General features: G+C 45.0%; 1 protein-coding gene across 8 annotated transcripts in view; it reads right to left on the bottom strand.

The window, feature by feature from the left end:
- The window catches only part of CCDC30 (coiled-coil domain containing 30), a 38,610-nt gene that overhangs the window by 14,978 nt on the left and 6,165 nt on the right, over nt 1–17,467 (bottom strand). For 6 of the 8 annotated variants that reach the window (XR_013926580.1, XM_080378312.1, XM_080378311.1 and 3 more), the window contains exons 3-10: nt 15,254–15,444; nt 11,625–11,711; nt 10,629–10,782; nt 8,880–8,939; nt 7,793–7,908; nt 5,249–5,356; nt 4,725–4,831; nt 3,740–3,932 (exon numbers count right to left, since the gene is read on the bottom strand). Coding sequence is in view for 7 of the 8 variants with exons in the window: in XM_080378312.1 (XP_080234438.1) it covers nt 3,740–3,932; nt 4,725–4,831; nt 5,249–5,356; nt 7,793–7,908; nt 8,880–8,939; nt 10,629–10,782; nt 11,625–11,711; nt 15,254–15,444 (1,016 nt within the window). In the remaining variant the exon portion in view is untranslated. The remainder of the gene's footprint in view (nt 1–3,739; nt 3,933–4,724; nt 4,832–5,248; nt 5,357–7,792; nt 7,909–8,879; nt 8,940–10,628; nt 10,783–11,624; nt 11,712–15,253; nt 15,445–17,467) is intronic. The other 2 variants (XM_080378310.1, XM_080378315.1) reach the window with 2 other exon arrangements.

Here is a 17,467-nt window from a genome sequence, read left to right on the forward strand (position 1 = left end):
ATTCAGCAGCTTTTCCTTTCAGCTACTTTCAGAAGAAAGTTTGTGCTGGTTTTCTGATTTCTAAACCACCAAGCTGGCTTCCCCAACTGCCCAAGCTGGGCTTTCGCTGAACAAGGCTGCAGAGCAAGCAGGGACACTGGAAGGAGATGAAATCTCTTACAAAAGCTTAAAATCTTAAAAAAGCTGCAGATGAAATCCAGCTTCACACAGCATACCCTGTACTCATAGGAGCAACAGCCATCACTCCACTCACGCAGACAAGTATATGGTGAAGCATATAAGATGTCTCACACCTTTCCCACTCTCCTTGCTTTGCAATTATTCAGAGATCATTTTTCATTCCTTTCCAATGGGAAGCCAAAGCTGAGGAAGTGCCAAGCCTCTGCCAATCCCAGTCCATTTAAAGCGGTTACAAAGCAGTACATCAAAGTCCAGGAGCTTTTTGCCTTCACTGACAGGCTTCAGGCACAAGATGGCTCTGTTGGAGCTCCCAGCAGGGAATGATCTCAACACAGAGGAAAGCTGCTGTGATACTGGTTTTTAAGACAGATGATGTTGCCTAACCTAGGTGTTAAAAGCAGATCACTGAGGTGAGACCTCCAGGCCTCTTACAGAACAGCTAGAGGGTAATAAAAGGCCCTCCTCTTGCATGACTAGATGATAGTTTGGGGTTCAATAAGACTTTGGAGTTCTAGAAGGGAACTCAAAGGCAAAATATACCTCCCCTCCTCACCCCCCAGCCAACCTTTGGTCATGAAGTTGATACCTAGCGATGCATTTCCATCCTTTTGCTTATACATCCTCCAAGCCACTAACTTTCCAGCATTTAAGTTGTGCTGGTGCCAACAGCAGAACAATACTCATGTTGTATCCTGGTGTCCTTGTTCTGAGTCAGTGGCCTAATCAGCCAAGATTTTTGTAGGCGACCCAAACCAGAAAAGACTTCCAAGTCCTGCTCACACGGGGCAGGCTGGCAAATGCCCAGCAGCGCCGCTTTCTCCAGGCTCCAGCGCACCTGCCCTCCCTCCAGTGCAGTCCTTCCCTCCTTACCTCCAAGGCACCCAAAAGCCCCTTAGAGATGAAGGGTGCAGCTCTGCAGCCCTCCATCTGAGCAGATGCTGGATCTAACCAAGGGTTAACCCAATTCCTCTTCCATCCTGAAATCTGCCAGTCTCCCCTCTGCTGCCCTGCTGTGCACATTTCTATCTTTTTTTTCAGCCTCAGCGACTGCCAAGCTCCTGCCAGCCAAAATGCCTTGCATCTCCTTGGCTACTCGGTGCTCCCCTGCTGCGTTCGCCCTGTGTCCCCCAAAGCGGCGTTCCCAGGGATCTGTTTAACAACGCACTGAGCAAAGAGGGGATTTCTCCAGACTGAAAACCTGTCTTGTTTGATTTGTTGAGGGTTGTGTTTATCCTGCTTCGATGAGAAAGTGGGAAACATTTCAGTCTGTGCTGAACAAGCCCCGATTTAAACAAAAGCACAGTCGTGGTGGACAGACCTTTTGGCATTCCCGTCACAGAGCCTGCCCTTGGCTCCTCGGCTACACACTTAGAAACATGATGTCTGCTGGCATCCTTCCTTAAGATATTTGAACGTGCCTTCAGTCTGTTTCACTGTAGTTAGAGACTTCTCCCTCACAGCCAGAGGCTACTGACAAGCAATTCAGCTCTTCTGTCTTTGGACAATTCATCTTGGAGATGTGTGGTTACTTCAGCATTCACATAGGATGTGCCTTCACACATGTATTATCCTCCTACGTCGTTTTTTAATCTGAGACACCCGAGCACTGCTCACTCCTGACTGAAAACCTGTGTGTGCCCTTCCTTCTCACCTCAGAAATCCAGAAGACACTACGGACTGGTCCTGCTGCCTGGAGATCCAGGACCAGAGTCACTGCAGAGGGCATCTCTTAGCCACAGACAGAGGGGAGAGGGCAACAGCCCAAGGGAGGAATAGCTTTTGGCCAGGCAGCAGGGCTTCAACCAAAGGAAAAGACCTCCTCAACCAGCTTTTCTGGGGAGAAGCCCACCTCCCATCTAGCAAGACCAGCTTCTGGCTTCCCCTGTTCTCTCTGGCTATAAATTCTTCAGCTGCCCTGCCTGTAAGGGATCACGTGCCCTGGTAGCGATGCTGCATGAATGCTGCATGAATGCTGCAAATGGTATTTTCCCTGAGGACAAGTAGTGACAAACCAGTCCACAAGCGCAGATGCTCCTCACAGAGCTACCTCCAGAGGGATGGAGAGTCCATCCAATAAACTGAGCCTAAAGACAACCCTGACAAAGGCATCATCAGGCTGAGAAGCTTCAGCAATGACTTAATCCTCACTCAAAACATGGATGGAGATAGCTCTTCAGGTGTTGCAGGGAGGCCTCTAATGTTGCTGTGGTTCTGGTAAACCAAATAATCAGCACGATGCTTCACATCTGCAATTTCCCAGAGGCTCCCTGACTGTCACATGCAAATGAGTGCAAACAACCAAGACTTCCTATCAACCTCCTAAAGTCAAAGGATGATCTGAGTGGACTTGTCCTATTAACAGGAAAAGATTCAGGTTGCCCTGGGATGAGGGTGCCCAAAATCAAGTAGGATGCGAGTTAGGAAGAGACTGTCAAGGTCACATCTTGATCAAGATTGAGCAGAGCAGCTCCAGATGGATCAGCTTATCACAGCACTTCAAAAAGAAGTCTCCAGCCACGGCTGCCCCATTCAACAGCAGATCCTGCACTAAGAGATCGCAGGCAACGAAGGAAACTCTCCATCCCCTCAAATTTATGTTCAGCTAGGATGTCCCCAGGCAGTGCAGATCCTGGCCCCCACACCCAGAAGTGCCTCAGTGTTTGACACATGGGCTGACACGTTTACGAGATGCTGTGCTTGGGGAAAAGCCAGAAGTACAACCTTTTGCCACCAGCATGCTGAAGCGGTGACCTTTCCTGGGATCAAGGAGCAACAGTGTCCTGCGCTGACCATTTCCACCTGTTGGACAGGTCTGGAGAGAGGTTAGAGATTCAAATCAAAGCCTGGAGTTCTGTCATGCGTGCCAGGTTAAGAGACATGGGCTTCAGGAAAACCTCTTGCCTCTCTTCTGAGCCTCAAGAGGACTTGGGGCTTCCTGGAACTTGCTCTTCAGCAGGAACTGCAGGCAGAAGAAACAGCCATCCAACATGGAAAAGCAGTTCCTGCAGGAGACTGTCAGGAGCACTGATGCCATCTAGGACAGCCTCTGGGGGGGAAATAAGAGCTTCTGAGCTACAACAGGCTCAGAAGAAATAGTTCCTGAGAAAATAAGATGCAACTTGAATTTGAAACAGGCTTTGCTTCAGCTCAGCCAAGAAAGCGAAGGGTGTACAGCGCCCACATGTACAGAAAGGCTTTACAGGGAGGGAGCGCTGCCTGGTCTCACTCCTGTGGATGCAGGAGCTCTGTTAGCTAGTTAACGCTGCTTGCCCAAGCACGGAGAGCAGGGACAGGGGCTGGAAAAGACAATGCTGCTGTAACACTGGAGGAATCTGCACCTCCAGAGCAACCGTCATTTACTCAACCGCTGGAATTTTTTCCTTCTTTTCACCTCTTTTCTGAAACTGCCAGATTTTCGTAGTTGTATTTCTTGTCAAACTAAACAAAGCAGCCTGCAGGTTTAGGTCAACCGTAATTTTATTTTACCAATCATTATGCAGAGAGAAAACCAGCTAGAATTAAGCAGACCCAAACTGTATTTCCTCCATTCCTTACTTACTTTCCGGTGAAGTCCCTCCACCTCAGTCTCAAACTGTTCCTTCTCCTGCTTGGTTTGGATCTGCGTCTCTCCCAGAATTGATTCCAGCTCTTCATTGCGCTCAACCAAATCCTCATGCTCCTGCTCCAGTTTTTGCAGCTTGTGAAGGAGCTGTGAATTCCTGCCCTCGATGTTTTCAATCACCTCTCGGCACCTACACACCAAAGACCACCATCACCAAGGCTAGAACTGCTATGTAAACCTATTGACACACATCATGAAAAAGCCAATGTGTTTTCCACTATGGAATATTTCTGTCCTACTAATTTTGAGTCTCACATCCAGCCTGACCCATGCCTGCTCTTATTTAGGTGGGCTCCACACAAATAGTGATGAAAATCCAGGGAGAAAACTGGTCAGGCACAAGGATGCTAACAGCAGAGAGGCAACGGCAAATTCAGCTCCTTGAGAGGGGGGAAACAGGCTTGGGCATTTGAAGAGAAAAAGTCAGAGGGCTGGGATCAGACCCCCTTTCCTCTTTGAACCTGCTAGAAGAGGCGCAGCAGCTTTCCGAACAGGCCACAGGAGAAAGAAACTTTGACTTCCCTTAAAAATCCCAGTTTACATATTTACATTTGAAAGCCAAGTGTTTTGGTATAACCCTGGACAGCAACCAAATCCAGAGAAATCTTCCCAGCAGCAAAACAGTTCCAAAACCAACACTTTTGTCTGCAGAGAGCCCCAAAAGCCCAACCCTATTATATTAGGAAAGCAACAAACTGGAGAAAGTGTCAGAAAACAGCCTGCATTCTTGATACCAAAGGCTACAGACCTACTCAGGACAGGCACTACCTCTGCTTTGGGAGCAGAGCAACAAAGTTAGCACCAAAGAGTATTCTAAAGAATCCAGTACTTAAATCCACTCTGCAAGACAGAATATCAGCAACCAGAGCACCAGGTAAGCCACCGTGAAAATACAACAATGAAGGATTCCTACACTGCTCACCTTCTGTGAAGTGTTTCACTACTCTGACGTCTGTCTTCTTGATCTGAGCCAGCTTTGCCTGAAGCGCAGTCTCCTTCCACCCCCGCTTCATCCTTTGTGCCCTGTGTCTCAAGAGAAAATGAAAACTCAGCATGTAGTTAAGACTGAAATCTTAGCACAATGTGATTATCATATTATCATAAATAAACAAGACAACCAGAAAACATGAGCTACATCGTCTACATTTGTCTGCATTAGGTAATCTACTGGCCATAGGAGCAAAAGCTCCCCCAGACCCATAATAATACGAGGGCACTAGTGAGTATTAGCTTAGGCCAACAGATGTGCTCTACACATTAGCGTATCCATCAGGCCCAACACAAATCCTCTGTCACACCTGCACAGGGTGCGTGGAAAGGAAAACACAACCACTCCTGCATGACAATTCTGGTGTCTTCATTTATGGCAGGGGCCTGGAACGCAGAGGTGGGGCTGCTTGCTCGATTTGCTTTCTAGAATGGCAAACAAAGAGCCCTTGAAAATACCTGCAGCGAGGACACTGCGACTTCTTCAGCCTCGGTGGGTGCAGGCAATGGAAGTCCTTGCTTCTCGCTCTTCTGATACTCACAGATCTCCTCTTTGAGCTGTTCAATCTTCAAAAGAAAAACACTTGGTTTTGGTGACTGTTCATCTTGCTGGCTTAGAGAGTTAAGATGCCCCTCGAATTTGCTGTAGATAAGCTACAGATTTATTAATATCAACCACACAGCTTGAGATTGTGTGGTTGCTCCAGCTGGGTGGTCTCAGACTACTGAGGGATGTAAAGAGCAGTAAAAGGAGGAATGCATGCTGCATTAAAGGGTAAGCAGGTTTTCTTAATTTATTTTAATTACTGATCATGCACATGTTGTACATCCCCTTTTACCAAACAGGACTGAGTGCAGAGAGGTAGACAGATTACAACCACTACTTCTGAGGACACCTTTTAGTCTTTGTTGTTATCGATAGGATCAATATAATATTAATTAGCAGGTAAGTGTTCACACCACACAGTCACTTGCACATACTCGTGGCTGCCAGTTGGAGCAGCAGCTGGGAAGCCAACCCCAGCTGTTTATGGAAAGGCAGAATTGTACCACAGTGGCTCCTGGATGGGTGTTCCTGAAGTGCTCCCCATCAGGTGCAGATATAATCCTGCACCCTTCGAGTGTGCCCAGCAGCACACACGGATGCCATCTGAGCCTCACGCAGTCAGTGCAGGCCTTGCACAGGTTCAGCGGGCCACTGGTGTCCCAAGTTTATAATTTTTTGCAGATTTAGCAGCCCGGAGCTATCAGCCCTTGCAAAGCCTTCACGCACCACTTTCTCAGCACGCATTTTTCCTCCTTTCTTCAGCTTTGTGCCATGCCTCCACCCACACCCACAGGCAGAGCCCACTCACACAGACTCGCTCACACCACACAGACACCAAATCCTGCACCATTAAGGCTCAATACTCCAACTGGTGGAGCATGTGGCAGAAACGCCATCGGTCTCCCACTGACCACCAAACCAAAGCCATGGCCAGCCTGCTCCTCACCCTGCTGTCCGCAACTCACAGGCAGAAAAAAAACAAAACTTCAGGACACAGAAGTTCTGTGGCTCATAGTAAGCACGCTTTCAGCTTCTACAAATTAAAAACTATGGCTTTCTAACTTCTATGCCAATAGTTACACCTCATTCCAAGGAACAGAAAGATAACATGCTTTTAGCTTAACAACATGGTTGGTTGGGCGTGCTCTCAGTCTGGCTACATTTTTCTTCTGTACAGAGAAAACAATACCTTCTGTGTAGCTCTCTATTTTTTGTGTATATATATTTCTTTTTTTATACAGGTTAAAAATATACACACACACACACACACATGTGCATATATACTTAGTGACTGAAAGAAGCAATGTCCTAAAGCAAAGAAAATGTTATTTGGAATAAAAAAAATATATGTAAACAGAGGAAAGTGAACTAAATTACATATTTTTGCAGACCCAGAAACCGACTGTCCTGTAAATACAAGGTTTGAGAGGACAGATACGCTTAGCTAAGGAAGAGCCAGCAACTTTTTTAAATGCAAGGGACAGAACTACCCACTAAATTTTTAAAATCCTCCAACGTGAATAAATTATATTCAAGAAAGTAAGCCTTGGATATTATTTGAAAGAAATATTCTCAGAAATACTTAAATTATTAAGATACTCATTTTAATCCAAGAGAACAAGATAGCTACTGGGCTTTCTGTGCTGGGATGGCATAAGTAATTATAGGCTGCTGGCAACCAATTATAGGCTGTTGAAGGACTGATATAAAGAATTTTAAGAACAGAAACAGAATTCATGCCAAATAACACACTTTAATGGGAAACAGACTGTTATATTCATTCACTATTGGCAATCTCAGTGAGGAACTCTTGTTGATAAAGATTAATGCATTTAGAGAATCCTAAATCTATTACGTCAAGCATTTAACTCAGAGTAATGTAATAGTAAGTAATTCACTGAAAAAAGCCCACACAAAATGAAAAGATGTTTATTCTTCTACTGAGCAAATCAACACAGCCACATTAAAAAGCCAAAGAGGCTGAGAAGTATCAAAACATGAGCCTAAATCAAAAATTCCTTTATAAATAGCTAGTACTGGAGTTTAGACTAAAATGACTGTCTTTAGTAACAGCCCCCAAGAAAAGGTAGAAATATTGCTTACTCTGTTCACCCCCTTGATTTTGTGCAAATATGAGCTAGTAAAGAAAGCTTCAAGCTGAGCCTGTACGCTGGGCACAGGAAAACACGTATTTCAGAGCCCTACAGCACACCTCAACCTGAGCGCGTACAGCTCACCCCCCATTCTGTGAAGTATCAAACTCTCCCTGCGCTGAAGGATGCTGTAAGAGCTGAATTTTTTCAGGGCTGCAGTAACAGCAGCTGCTTTAAAACACTCTTGGGATATTTATCCTGTTTGTTTCCCAGATTCTATTACTCCCCGAGCCATGAAACATCAGAACGGCAGTTCTGGAAGGACTCGCTGGTGCCACAGCAGACCAGGAGATGGGTACTCACCAGATCCAGGAACGCTTTTCTTTCCAAGTCGAGCGTTTGGACCCGTGCTCGCAGTGCCAGAATTTCCTTGTCCAGTCTGCTGTTGTGCTCCATGGCCTTCTGTAGCTCAGTCCTGTCTGTATGGAACAGAAAAAACCGGTCACCAACACCAGTGTGGCCCTTGACCAAGCTCAGAGGGGGGCTATTGCATGAGTAAGGTTTCTGAAATTGCCTTGCCCTTATGCGACAGCACAGAGCAGTTTTCCATATATATGGTGACACGTCCTTTTCCTCAAATAGCAGAGGTTTCTGGAGATGCAGGTTCAATAGCAATGCTATGTTTATTATAAGAGCACAGCAGTCTCTCCACAGTTATTTCAGCGATTCAGTTCACCTCTGGATCATGGAAAATGCCTCACCTCAGATATTTAGGTATGGGTTTCCCAAACAGCTAGGGTAAGCTTTGAAAAACCCAAACAGCCATATTTCTTACTTTCATCATAGAATTCATAACTTTCTGCAAGCACAAACACAATCACAGTTAGTGTATCAGTGTTGTGCTAGCATTAATATTTAGGAAATGGCCAGTACAGTAAAAATTAGGGTTGCATACCAACCCTTCGAGTCTGAATCAATAAATATATATAACCATCACATCAATTAGCACAGACTATCTAGTATTTGAAGTGCAAGAAACAGGAAAAGATGTATTAGGAGCACACTGACAGAAAGCTGTGAGTATGCCCTGGTATCCAAATCCTAAGTAAAACCAGTGAGAAGACACAGATTTTTCCCTTTTCAGCTTAATACTGGGCACAGGAAATTTGTTTGTTTGAATATAAGTTTGACTTCTATTCAGGCAAAAATTAAAACATACATTCTTTCTAGATCCCAGTCTGGCAAAACCAAAATAAACCACAACCTACAGCCCCAAACCCCTGTTTCACACAAGGATCTTGATACGGTATTTTCAGTTTTGTGATTTGAAATAAAAGGCAAGGAACACCTTCTACCAAAGTGTTGTTATTCTGCTGAAAAGCCCGTTTAGCACTACAGAAAGCCTTGACAAAATTCTGGATCTTCACCACTTGTAAATAGCATAACTTACCGCTCTTTCTCCATTCTTCCTGGCTCTCAGGTGCTTGCAGAACTGACGACGAGGCCGACTCTATGAGGATAAAAGAGACAGTTTTACTGAGACAGCCCATACATATGTTGCTGAAAGCTAAACTCTGCAACGTTTTTAATGCACTTTAAATACAGAGTTGAAGGAAAACTAAAAAATAAACTAGTACACAGCTAGGCACACAATTCAAAATCTCTAATCACCAAAGACCCAATAACAGGGCTACAAAGTGGCCAGAAGCAATCTTGTATTTTCTCTTCAATGCAAGCAAGCAGCTGCAAGTTATCGTTGAACAAAAATATGCTGTGCCAGTGGAGGTTTACTAAAGATCAGAGATTTCATTTTAGGTTTGTATTAGAACATCAATTTGCTTACAGAGCAGTTGGCTCTGAAGTTCATTGGGAGAAGGCATGCCGATATTCATCATCAGGGAAGCCGCTAAGATGTTATAACAGTAATTCCTCACACTAATACTCGCGACATAATAAACCACACAGACATAACAAGCATTCAAACCCTGACTCACAGTTTGGAAAGTTTTATATTCATTTGATACTTAAGAAGATTCTAAACCAGAGATTCCCCCATGAAGGCTATGATCCGCTGAGCAGAGCTGCACACTGCAGCCTGTCCGGGATCTGGAGAAGCAGTACTGTTGGGAGGCTGCAACGTGATGCTCGCTCCATCCCCAGGGACACGTGTATCGATCAATACACAAAGCAGATGCCCACAGAGTGCTCATTTCCCTGCCTTTGATTAAAAGGCTGTAAATGATGGGTTTGGAAACTGGCTAGAAGGTTTAGTTAGGTCTGAGTGCTGGGCATGAGCTGCGAGGTCTGCAGTAGGACCTGCAATTCACACAGAAACCCTACCCAGGTGGTACCACTCTCTGCAAAGGGACATGGGGTCAGAACATGTTCTCTCATCACATTTTGCTGTTCTCCACTGAAATTTTGCATCACAGATTTTGGGACAATTAAGTAATCCAAGAAAATGCATCCAGAAACTAGTGTTTTGCTTGAGGAAGTCTCCTGTAGGAAGCAGCAGCGAAGCACCTGGCTTTAGAGACCTCTCCAATAGGAGTTTTATCAAGTAATTTGATTTCCCTACAGAAAACCATTTATTTTTACAGTCAGCAATTAAAAAAAAAATAAATTAATACTTAAGGGCTGGTCAACAACAGTTATTTCAACAAAGAGGTTAAGCAAATATCACCAGTGATAAGAATCTAACCAGTCACTTCCAGACTGCTGATACGCTCTGCTTATGAGCACTTGCTAACAGCTCCTAACCAGGCAGCATCCCAAACACAGCATCTGAGGAACCTAAAAATTCATGGTCAAGCTGTGCTAACACTGTGTATGTGGCATTATAGCTACTCTGTCTCTGGACCAAATCATTTCTTCTCCATCCCCTGCAAGAGCCTGAATTTCTCCCTGTACAGAAGCCAGAAAGTCAGTCAAGACCCTGCTGCTGTAATAATGGATCAGATAACCCCATGTCTCAGCCTTCCCCATTCAGAATTAATTGATTTGTGACTGTTAACAACTGCATTCAGATCTCCTAGGTACCAGGCTAACATCTGACCCTGATTTTTCCACATTACAAGCAAAGAGAACCCTGGGCAGCCTGCCTCCAGCTCCCCTGGGTGAGAAGTCCAAGGCTTACACTAACCAGGGGCGGGCTAAGCACAGGCCAGTAATTGGGACTGGCCACAAGAGAAGCGCTTACCTGTTTTGCTCTGCTCCTTTCTTTGTGCATCCAGCTCATCTGTCAACCTTTGGATCTCTTCCTGGGCTGTCATCAGCCTCTGTGTGGCCTCATCCAGATCTCGTTCAACTCTTGCATGTGCTGCTTGTTCCCTCTCCAGCTCTTTCCTGTAGAACTGAAACACAAGAGCTAATGCTCCAACGGAAAAGATACAACCCTCCCAGTGATGTAACCAAGGCAGGTCCCTCCTCCACACTACTCCTGGCCTGCCAGGACAAAGGTGGCAACACAAACAGAAAGCAGGTGAGGTCAGGGAAGCCACTGCAGAGGCAGAAGGCAGACACGCAGTGGATAACCCTCTTCACCATAGACACATGCCATAGAGCAGGTGGTGAACAGCATGCTGTGGCTATTTCCCGACACAAGGCTCTGTTTTTCCCTCCTTGTGACAATGCCATTAATTACAATGCATTTTCAAACACATAATACACAAGGTTTTCCAAGCAGAGGGCTCCACCACACCCCGTGAGAGTCTGCTCCAAGGACAAGTCAATTCTGCATGTCCATGGTCCCCCGGCCATCGTGAGAGCTACCCTCAAGCCAACCTGGCACCTCCGATCCTAGAGTGAAGGAGAAAGACCTGCTCCTGCTGTCCTGGGGTTCTGCAGAAAAGTCATTTCAGTTGATATAAAAAGAGCTATTTCTCACTCCTTTGGACTTTGGTCCGCTCATCTCCAATGCCATTTCTTTGACATACCATTAAAGGCAGGTGAGTGCTTCCAAGCCAGCCCTGACCAAAGCTGGTGAGACATTAACCCAGGCTCTCAGCAGAAGTGATTAACCCATGCGCAGCACCAGGCTGATGTGGTTGCACAGCCTGAAGTTCAGAGCCCACTTGCATCCCATCAGCTAAAAACAATTATAAAAAACCCTCACAGCATGCTTAAGAGCAGACCCACAGCTTGAAATCTCAACTATGGGCCTTTTCATCAGCAAGAAAACGTGCAAAACTGTCACCTTATGCATTGCCTCTCCAGTAAGCTGCATGGATTCGTGATGTTGTTGAAGTTCATCTTCTGTCTGCTGAGTGTGATCGAAATCATCCTTGCACAGAAGAGAGATTTTAATAAATTAATATGACTAGAAAGCATGCTACCATGTATCACTCAACACCAGTGTGTAGGATTTTCAGTTTTAACATAACTTTATTAGAAGGGGTTTTGTAATCACACCTTATATTTGAAGAGGATGTTTCAAGCACAGTTTCCCAAATCCTTGTGAAAACCCCTCAAGTTGTCTCAGCTAGTACTGGGAACTCTGTGGGTTCACTGTTTTCTCTTACAACCTGTGATCTCCTTGGCATCTTCCTCTTCGAGCCTGTGGGCTCAGCTTTGTCCAAAGAAATGTGTTGGGGCCAAGTATGCTTGACTCACTTTATCAGAGTAATGCTGCGTTACTTCCTCACGTTCCTCTCTTTTGAACCACTTGCCGAGTTAACAGATTCCTGCTTCCCTGCAGCCTGCACAACTGAACCAGCATCAAGGATTTGCTAACGCTCAGGAGGTTGGTTGCAATTAATATTTTGCACCTTGGCTCTAGAGAGGTGAGCACGTTTGCACATGCCATGCCTTCCACCAGCACTCGGAAAGCATTTCCCCACATATGTATTAGTGACTACCACACAAAGATACATGTTTGTACCCTGGCTTTTTGCATTAGTGGGGATGCATCAAAAAAATCAATTATGCCTGAGCAGTCTAGCGAAAAGCTGCATTCATTTCTGTAACAGTCAGGAACGTGTCTGGACCTTCAGTCTAAGAGTAAAAAAAAGTACGTAACAGGTCATTTGAGAATAAGAAAGGCTACATCTTCCAGTAAACAGAGTAACAAGAGCAATTAACCTATTAACCTCTAACACTGCTGTGACTCTAATGATTGTGTAAAACAAGTATGATGCTACCCCAAACAATGGAGTGCTTAATCAACAGTTTCTAGTTCACAAGCATGGACAGCAATGACATCATCTGGGGAAGATAAACAGTCTGCTTTAGAGAAAATGTTTTCCTGAAAAATAGAGTTCCAACATAGCTTTCTTTCACCTGGCTTTAAAGACACAGACAAGGTATCCAATATAAGGACTGCAGAGAAGTTGTGTTTGATTAGAAACAAGGAGCATTATACTTAAAGTGTGTTTAGATCATGCAAACATATATTTTCCTTTAATAAGTCTTATTCCTCTAAACAGCTGCATGAAAAGTGGGTAAAAGTCAGGTATTTACAGGGCTGTCTACCTACTAGGGGATCCTGGCACCATGCACCAGGAGGAATTCAAGTAAAATCCACACTGTCCTTCATGCATAGACAGCCTATATTGTTTCCAAACAGAAGATTTTGCCTTGGCTCTGTCCTTCACCGAGATCAGCTGGAGCAACACTCTCTGTCTTCACCCAGTAGTCCAGACCAGTTACAGAAACATGTTCATTAGATCATGAGAAAGAATGGACCTGAGAGGAGACTGCTAGGAGAAGCCGCCAGTGCAAACGCTGGAGCTCTTCTTCATGAAGTCTGCAGCCAGGTGGAGAGGGCGTTCAGCCACGGGGTGCATGAAGAAATAAAAAAGAACAAGAGCAGAAGAAGGCAGAAGCCCTAACCCTTATTTGCAGTTTTGCTCCCTGCCTGCTTGCTCCCCTGGCTCCAGCAATCTGCCTTTCTTCCCTGCTTGGTAGCTCAGCTCCAACGCAGGGTGGCCAGTCATTCCCTCTGGGAGACAAAAATTCAAGTTAAATTCATCTGAAGTGATCCATGGGAGAAACCTGCACTTTAACCTTCCTGACCAAGTGCTTTAGCAACAGCCTGTGAGGCAGAGGCTTCTTCCCATCAGCTGCATCCTCAGAAGGACAAGTTTTGTGCAGGAAGGTTGGATTCAACACCAGACTTGCAGACATCTGTGACCTTCCTTTGCCCTGGCCCTGCTTTCCTTACTTGGCTCTGGAAGAAGAGCAAATCCAATCACATCTGGGAAATGCTTAGTAGCAGATGTAGTTAAGTGGCATTTCATTGGAAGGTTACAGCTCTGCTTCCTCTTTAACTACAGTGAGGTTTCTATCACAGTGCTTCATAGGGAAAACTGTGTGTTTGCAGAAAAAAAGAAAAAGTATCAAGTGACGGGCATCCACTGTAGATTATTTGATTTGCAGAGAGGTGTTTTCTATCCAAGAGTGGGAGGCAGCACATCAGGGAAGCTCCTCTGCCTCACTGCAAACAAGATTCTTTCATTCTAAGATGGATAGTTACATCTAAGATGTACCATGGATGCATCCTGAATGACACCCAACCCTAGAGTAGTTAGTAGGAGTAGCTCTTCAGCCAGAAAGGGATGCTCTTGAGGTCACTAAAATCTCAAGTGGCACAGAAAAGGCAGATAAAAGGGCAATTGTTCGCTGCCTTTTCATACGAGAGCTGGAGAGCACTGAACGAAGCCCGGAGATGGTAGATTGAAACAAAGGAGCTTCCTGTGACAGTAGCTGAACTGTGAAAGTCCTCGCTACAAATCGTTGAGGATATTAAGAAAACTGCACAGGTTTAACAAGCAACCAAATTCATGGAAGATAAAAATTAATCAAGGACTACTGGACACAATAATAGCACCTCTGGTTCAGACACCACGTACCACTGGAGGCAAGGAGACCATTTGTGATGCACTGTCATGACATATTTGCCCTCTTATGACGTTGCCTTTTGAGATTTTGCATTTGGCTTCTGGTCAGATGGTGCAACACAGCCCAAACCAAGCTGAGCTTTGCAGCAGGGCTTCCAAGTGTCCCATCCTCAACAAGCTTACTCAAAAAAGGCCAAGAAGCTCTAACTTGGAGGCCACCCAACCCAGCCAGTCCCCTCTGGCCCCAAGAGGGCTTTCCTGTGAACAGCTACAAGAGCCAGCAGCTCCTGGGCTGCCATTCTGTGAAACAGCCATACTCAGTAGCAGGTGGACATTGGAGGCCTTGGTGGGAGGGAGATCTCCCCAGCTGAGGCGATCGGCCACAAACTGTCTCTCTAACATGTAGTAGCTGCTGTTCCTCCACCATTTGTCAAAATTCCTCACCTCGGAAAGCAAAAAATCAGGACACGGATGGTCCTCTCTAACCTGCCAATCATCAAGTCATGGTGAAATTTATTTACTGAACTCAGTGTGTAAGCAGAGGTTTGTTTAACTTCCATCCTCAAGCTCAGCAGCTGGAACGGAAGAGTTTTAACCTCACTTTAAGTATAGGGAAAGGTGTTGTTTTTTTTTTTTAAATTCACGATTTTCATGGGAACTTAGTCATCTGAAATTAAATACTGGATCACCAGGAAATCTAGATTAGTAGAAAGTCATTATTATGCAATGAAGATCCTCAGACCAACTATATCACAAATTCTTCAACATTTTCTCTGTTAAAATGAATCCTATTCACTATCCCTGTGCAAGATGTGGGAGCAGATCAAGTGTAAATATGCAAGTGTGAAAACTAACAAAGAAATCAACATCAGTATTAAGAATCCAGTGTCCTCATAGACAGGTGAAGTATTTTTACTCTAAAAATCTCCAAGACATCCTTTTCCCCAGCACACTTTCAGCCAGCCTGAGCAGCTAAAGCAGGAGGTACCTGAAGCTGTGCCATGTGCAGCCTGTCTGCGTAGCTGTGTGAATTCAACTTCTGATCTGTGATCTCCAGTTTCTCCAGCAGCGTTGTTCTTTCTACCAGTAAATAAGCAATCTGTTCACTGGCATTACTGTGAGCTATTTCGGACAAACCTTCCTGTTCCAGCATCTCCTCAATCTCCTTCAGCTGGGCTTCTGCAAGACAAGGCTTGCTGTGAGCAAAAGAGCAAAAAAATCATGGTTTCCTGCAGATCTGAGGTCCCAGCTCCTCCAAACACTCCCCACTGCAACAGTCCCCATATCTCCCGGAGCCCAACAGCTCCTAAAGTCTCTTCTCCCATCTCCCTTGTTGCCTCCTGCCCCCTGTTCTTACCTATTGTCTCAGCCCTATTCCCTCCGTCCTGATGTTTCTGATCTGTCCCAACATTTCTGCTCACAGCCACCACCCTGCCTGCCGAGCAGGTGAGAGGACCTGCTGCATCTAGACTGAGTTCTCCTGCCTTGTCTTCAGCGCGAGATTTATTACAACCATTTTCTTCCACCCGGCAGCTAAGTCTCACCAACCTGGTTATCCTCAATCCTTTTGACCCTTAATACAGCCTGGTGGCAACTAAACAACAAATTAAATGGGCATTGAGAGAAACCAAACAGATGGATGTGCAATCACATAAACATTTTCTTTGGAAAAAGAGACACAGAATATCATAGCACTCATATAAGCAGAGCATTACTATTTTCCTAAGGGCTGTTTGGTAGGGAGGTAGATCTGTATATCTTTACTTTTTCCTTGTGCAGAACTCAGAGGGTTCAAAGGGACTCAGAGTACTTCTTAAAACACAACCTTAGAAATCACTCCCTCATTCCTCCAAAACCAGCCATAAGCCCAGGCTAAGGACTGCCTCTGGTAACACAGACCTGTTGTATGAAGGTCTCCTGTAGGATTAAAGGAACAAAAAAAAAATCCTTTTAAATTTAACTGCCCATTCTTCACCATTTATCCCAAAATTATAGCTAGGGAGACTGTGCACTGGGAAGAACTTCAAGATTCAATGACCTCCAAGGCAAATACACGACAACATTTGCAAGAGAAGCTGGTTTATGGCTAGGACCGTTGTGTTTGTGCAACAAACAGTTGTTAAAAAGAGCCCCTCATTTGCATGGTTAGAAATTTATCTGCCAGGAGAAAATGAGGAAACTTTGGTCTCCTGCGTGGTTGGGGCAGCAACTCCTGCACTGGACACCATAGCTTATTAAGCTCAGGAAGGATTTTTCAAAACCTCCCTACATAATTCATATTAAAAAGAAAACTAACAATCCCTGCTGCCAATTTCTAGACCAAACCAGATTATAAAGGTTTCCAAGTGCTGTAGCACGGGAACTGTGGGGAGCTGTGGGTATTGTACAGAAGCAGGAGGGACATTCACACTCTTTCACTGCTTAGGAATACAGTTAGATGTCTGAAGTTAAGCAGTGCAAATATTCCTTATATTCTTACACAGGATACATACTCTGCTCTGAACAAGTCTGTTCCTCACTTCCATACACTGGATTTAACAGAGGACCCAGTGCAATCACATCCTAAGGCTCAAATCAATCACATGTTTCCACTCTGCATTTTGCAGCCAGCTCTGTCCAGCCCTATGGATGGAAAACACCCTGCGGTTTCCCATTCGCCTTCCCCTGTGGTTATAAATTACAGCTCGTTCAATGAAGAGGTCAAACGTGGCTGGTTTGCATCCTTCCCGCATGAAATGGAGCAAAGTATTGCATTTTGCACTTTAAAAATAGCTGGTCACTTGCTCCATATGCATTATGAGGAGCCTACAGCTCATATTAAACTGAACCCTCTCCCTTGCCTTCAACCAGCCTTGCAGTTTCCTCCCATGGTTTTGCCACATCCCATCTAAAATAGGCTGAAAGCTGCTCTGCTTTATAGCCAGAAACAGGACAAGCATGTCTGAACTCATAGGGCTGGCTCCTGCACAGACAGTTTCACTTGCAAATGTTTCCCTCACAGCCAACCTGCAAAACATTATTAAGCAGTATAGCTTGTGGTAACAGGACCTAGAAACTTTCCACAGGCTGAAGAAGAAAAAATATTTGTGAGGATGAAGGGATTCTGCCATACACAGCACCGATTACCTGCTTGTAAAAGCCCTTAGAAATATCTCAAACACCTTCCCTCTACCACATCCAACACGTCCCACTTGAGAAAGCA

The sequence above is a fragment of the Falco punctatus genome (genome assembly GCF_963210335.1).
Source record: "Falco punctatus genome assembly, chromosome: 3".
NCBI classification, from domain to species: domain Eukaryota; kingdom Metazoa; phylum Chordata; class Aves; order Falconiformes; family Falconidae; genus Falco; species Falco punctatus.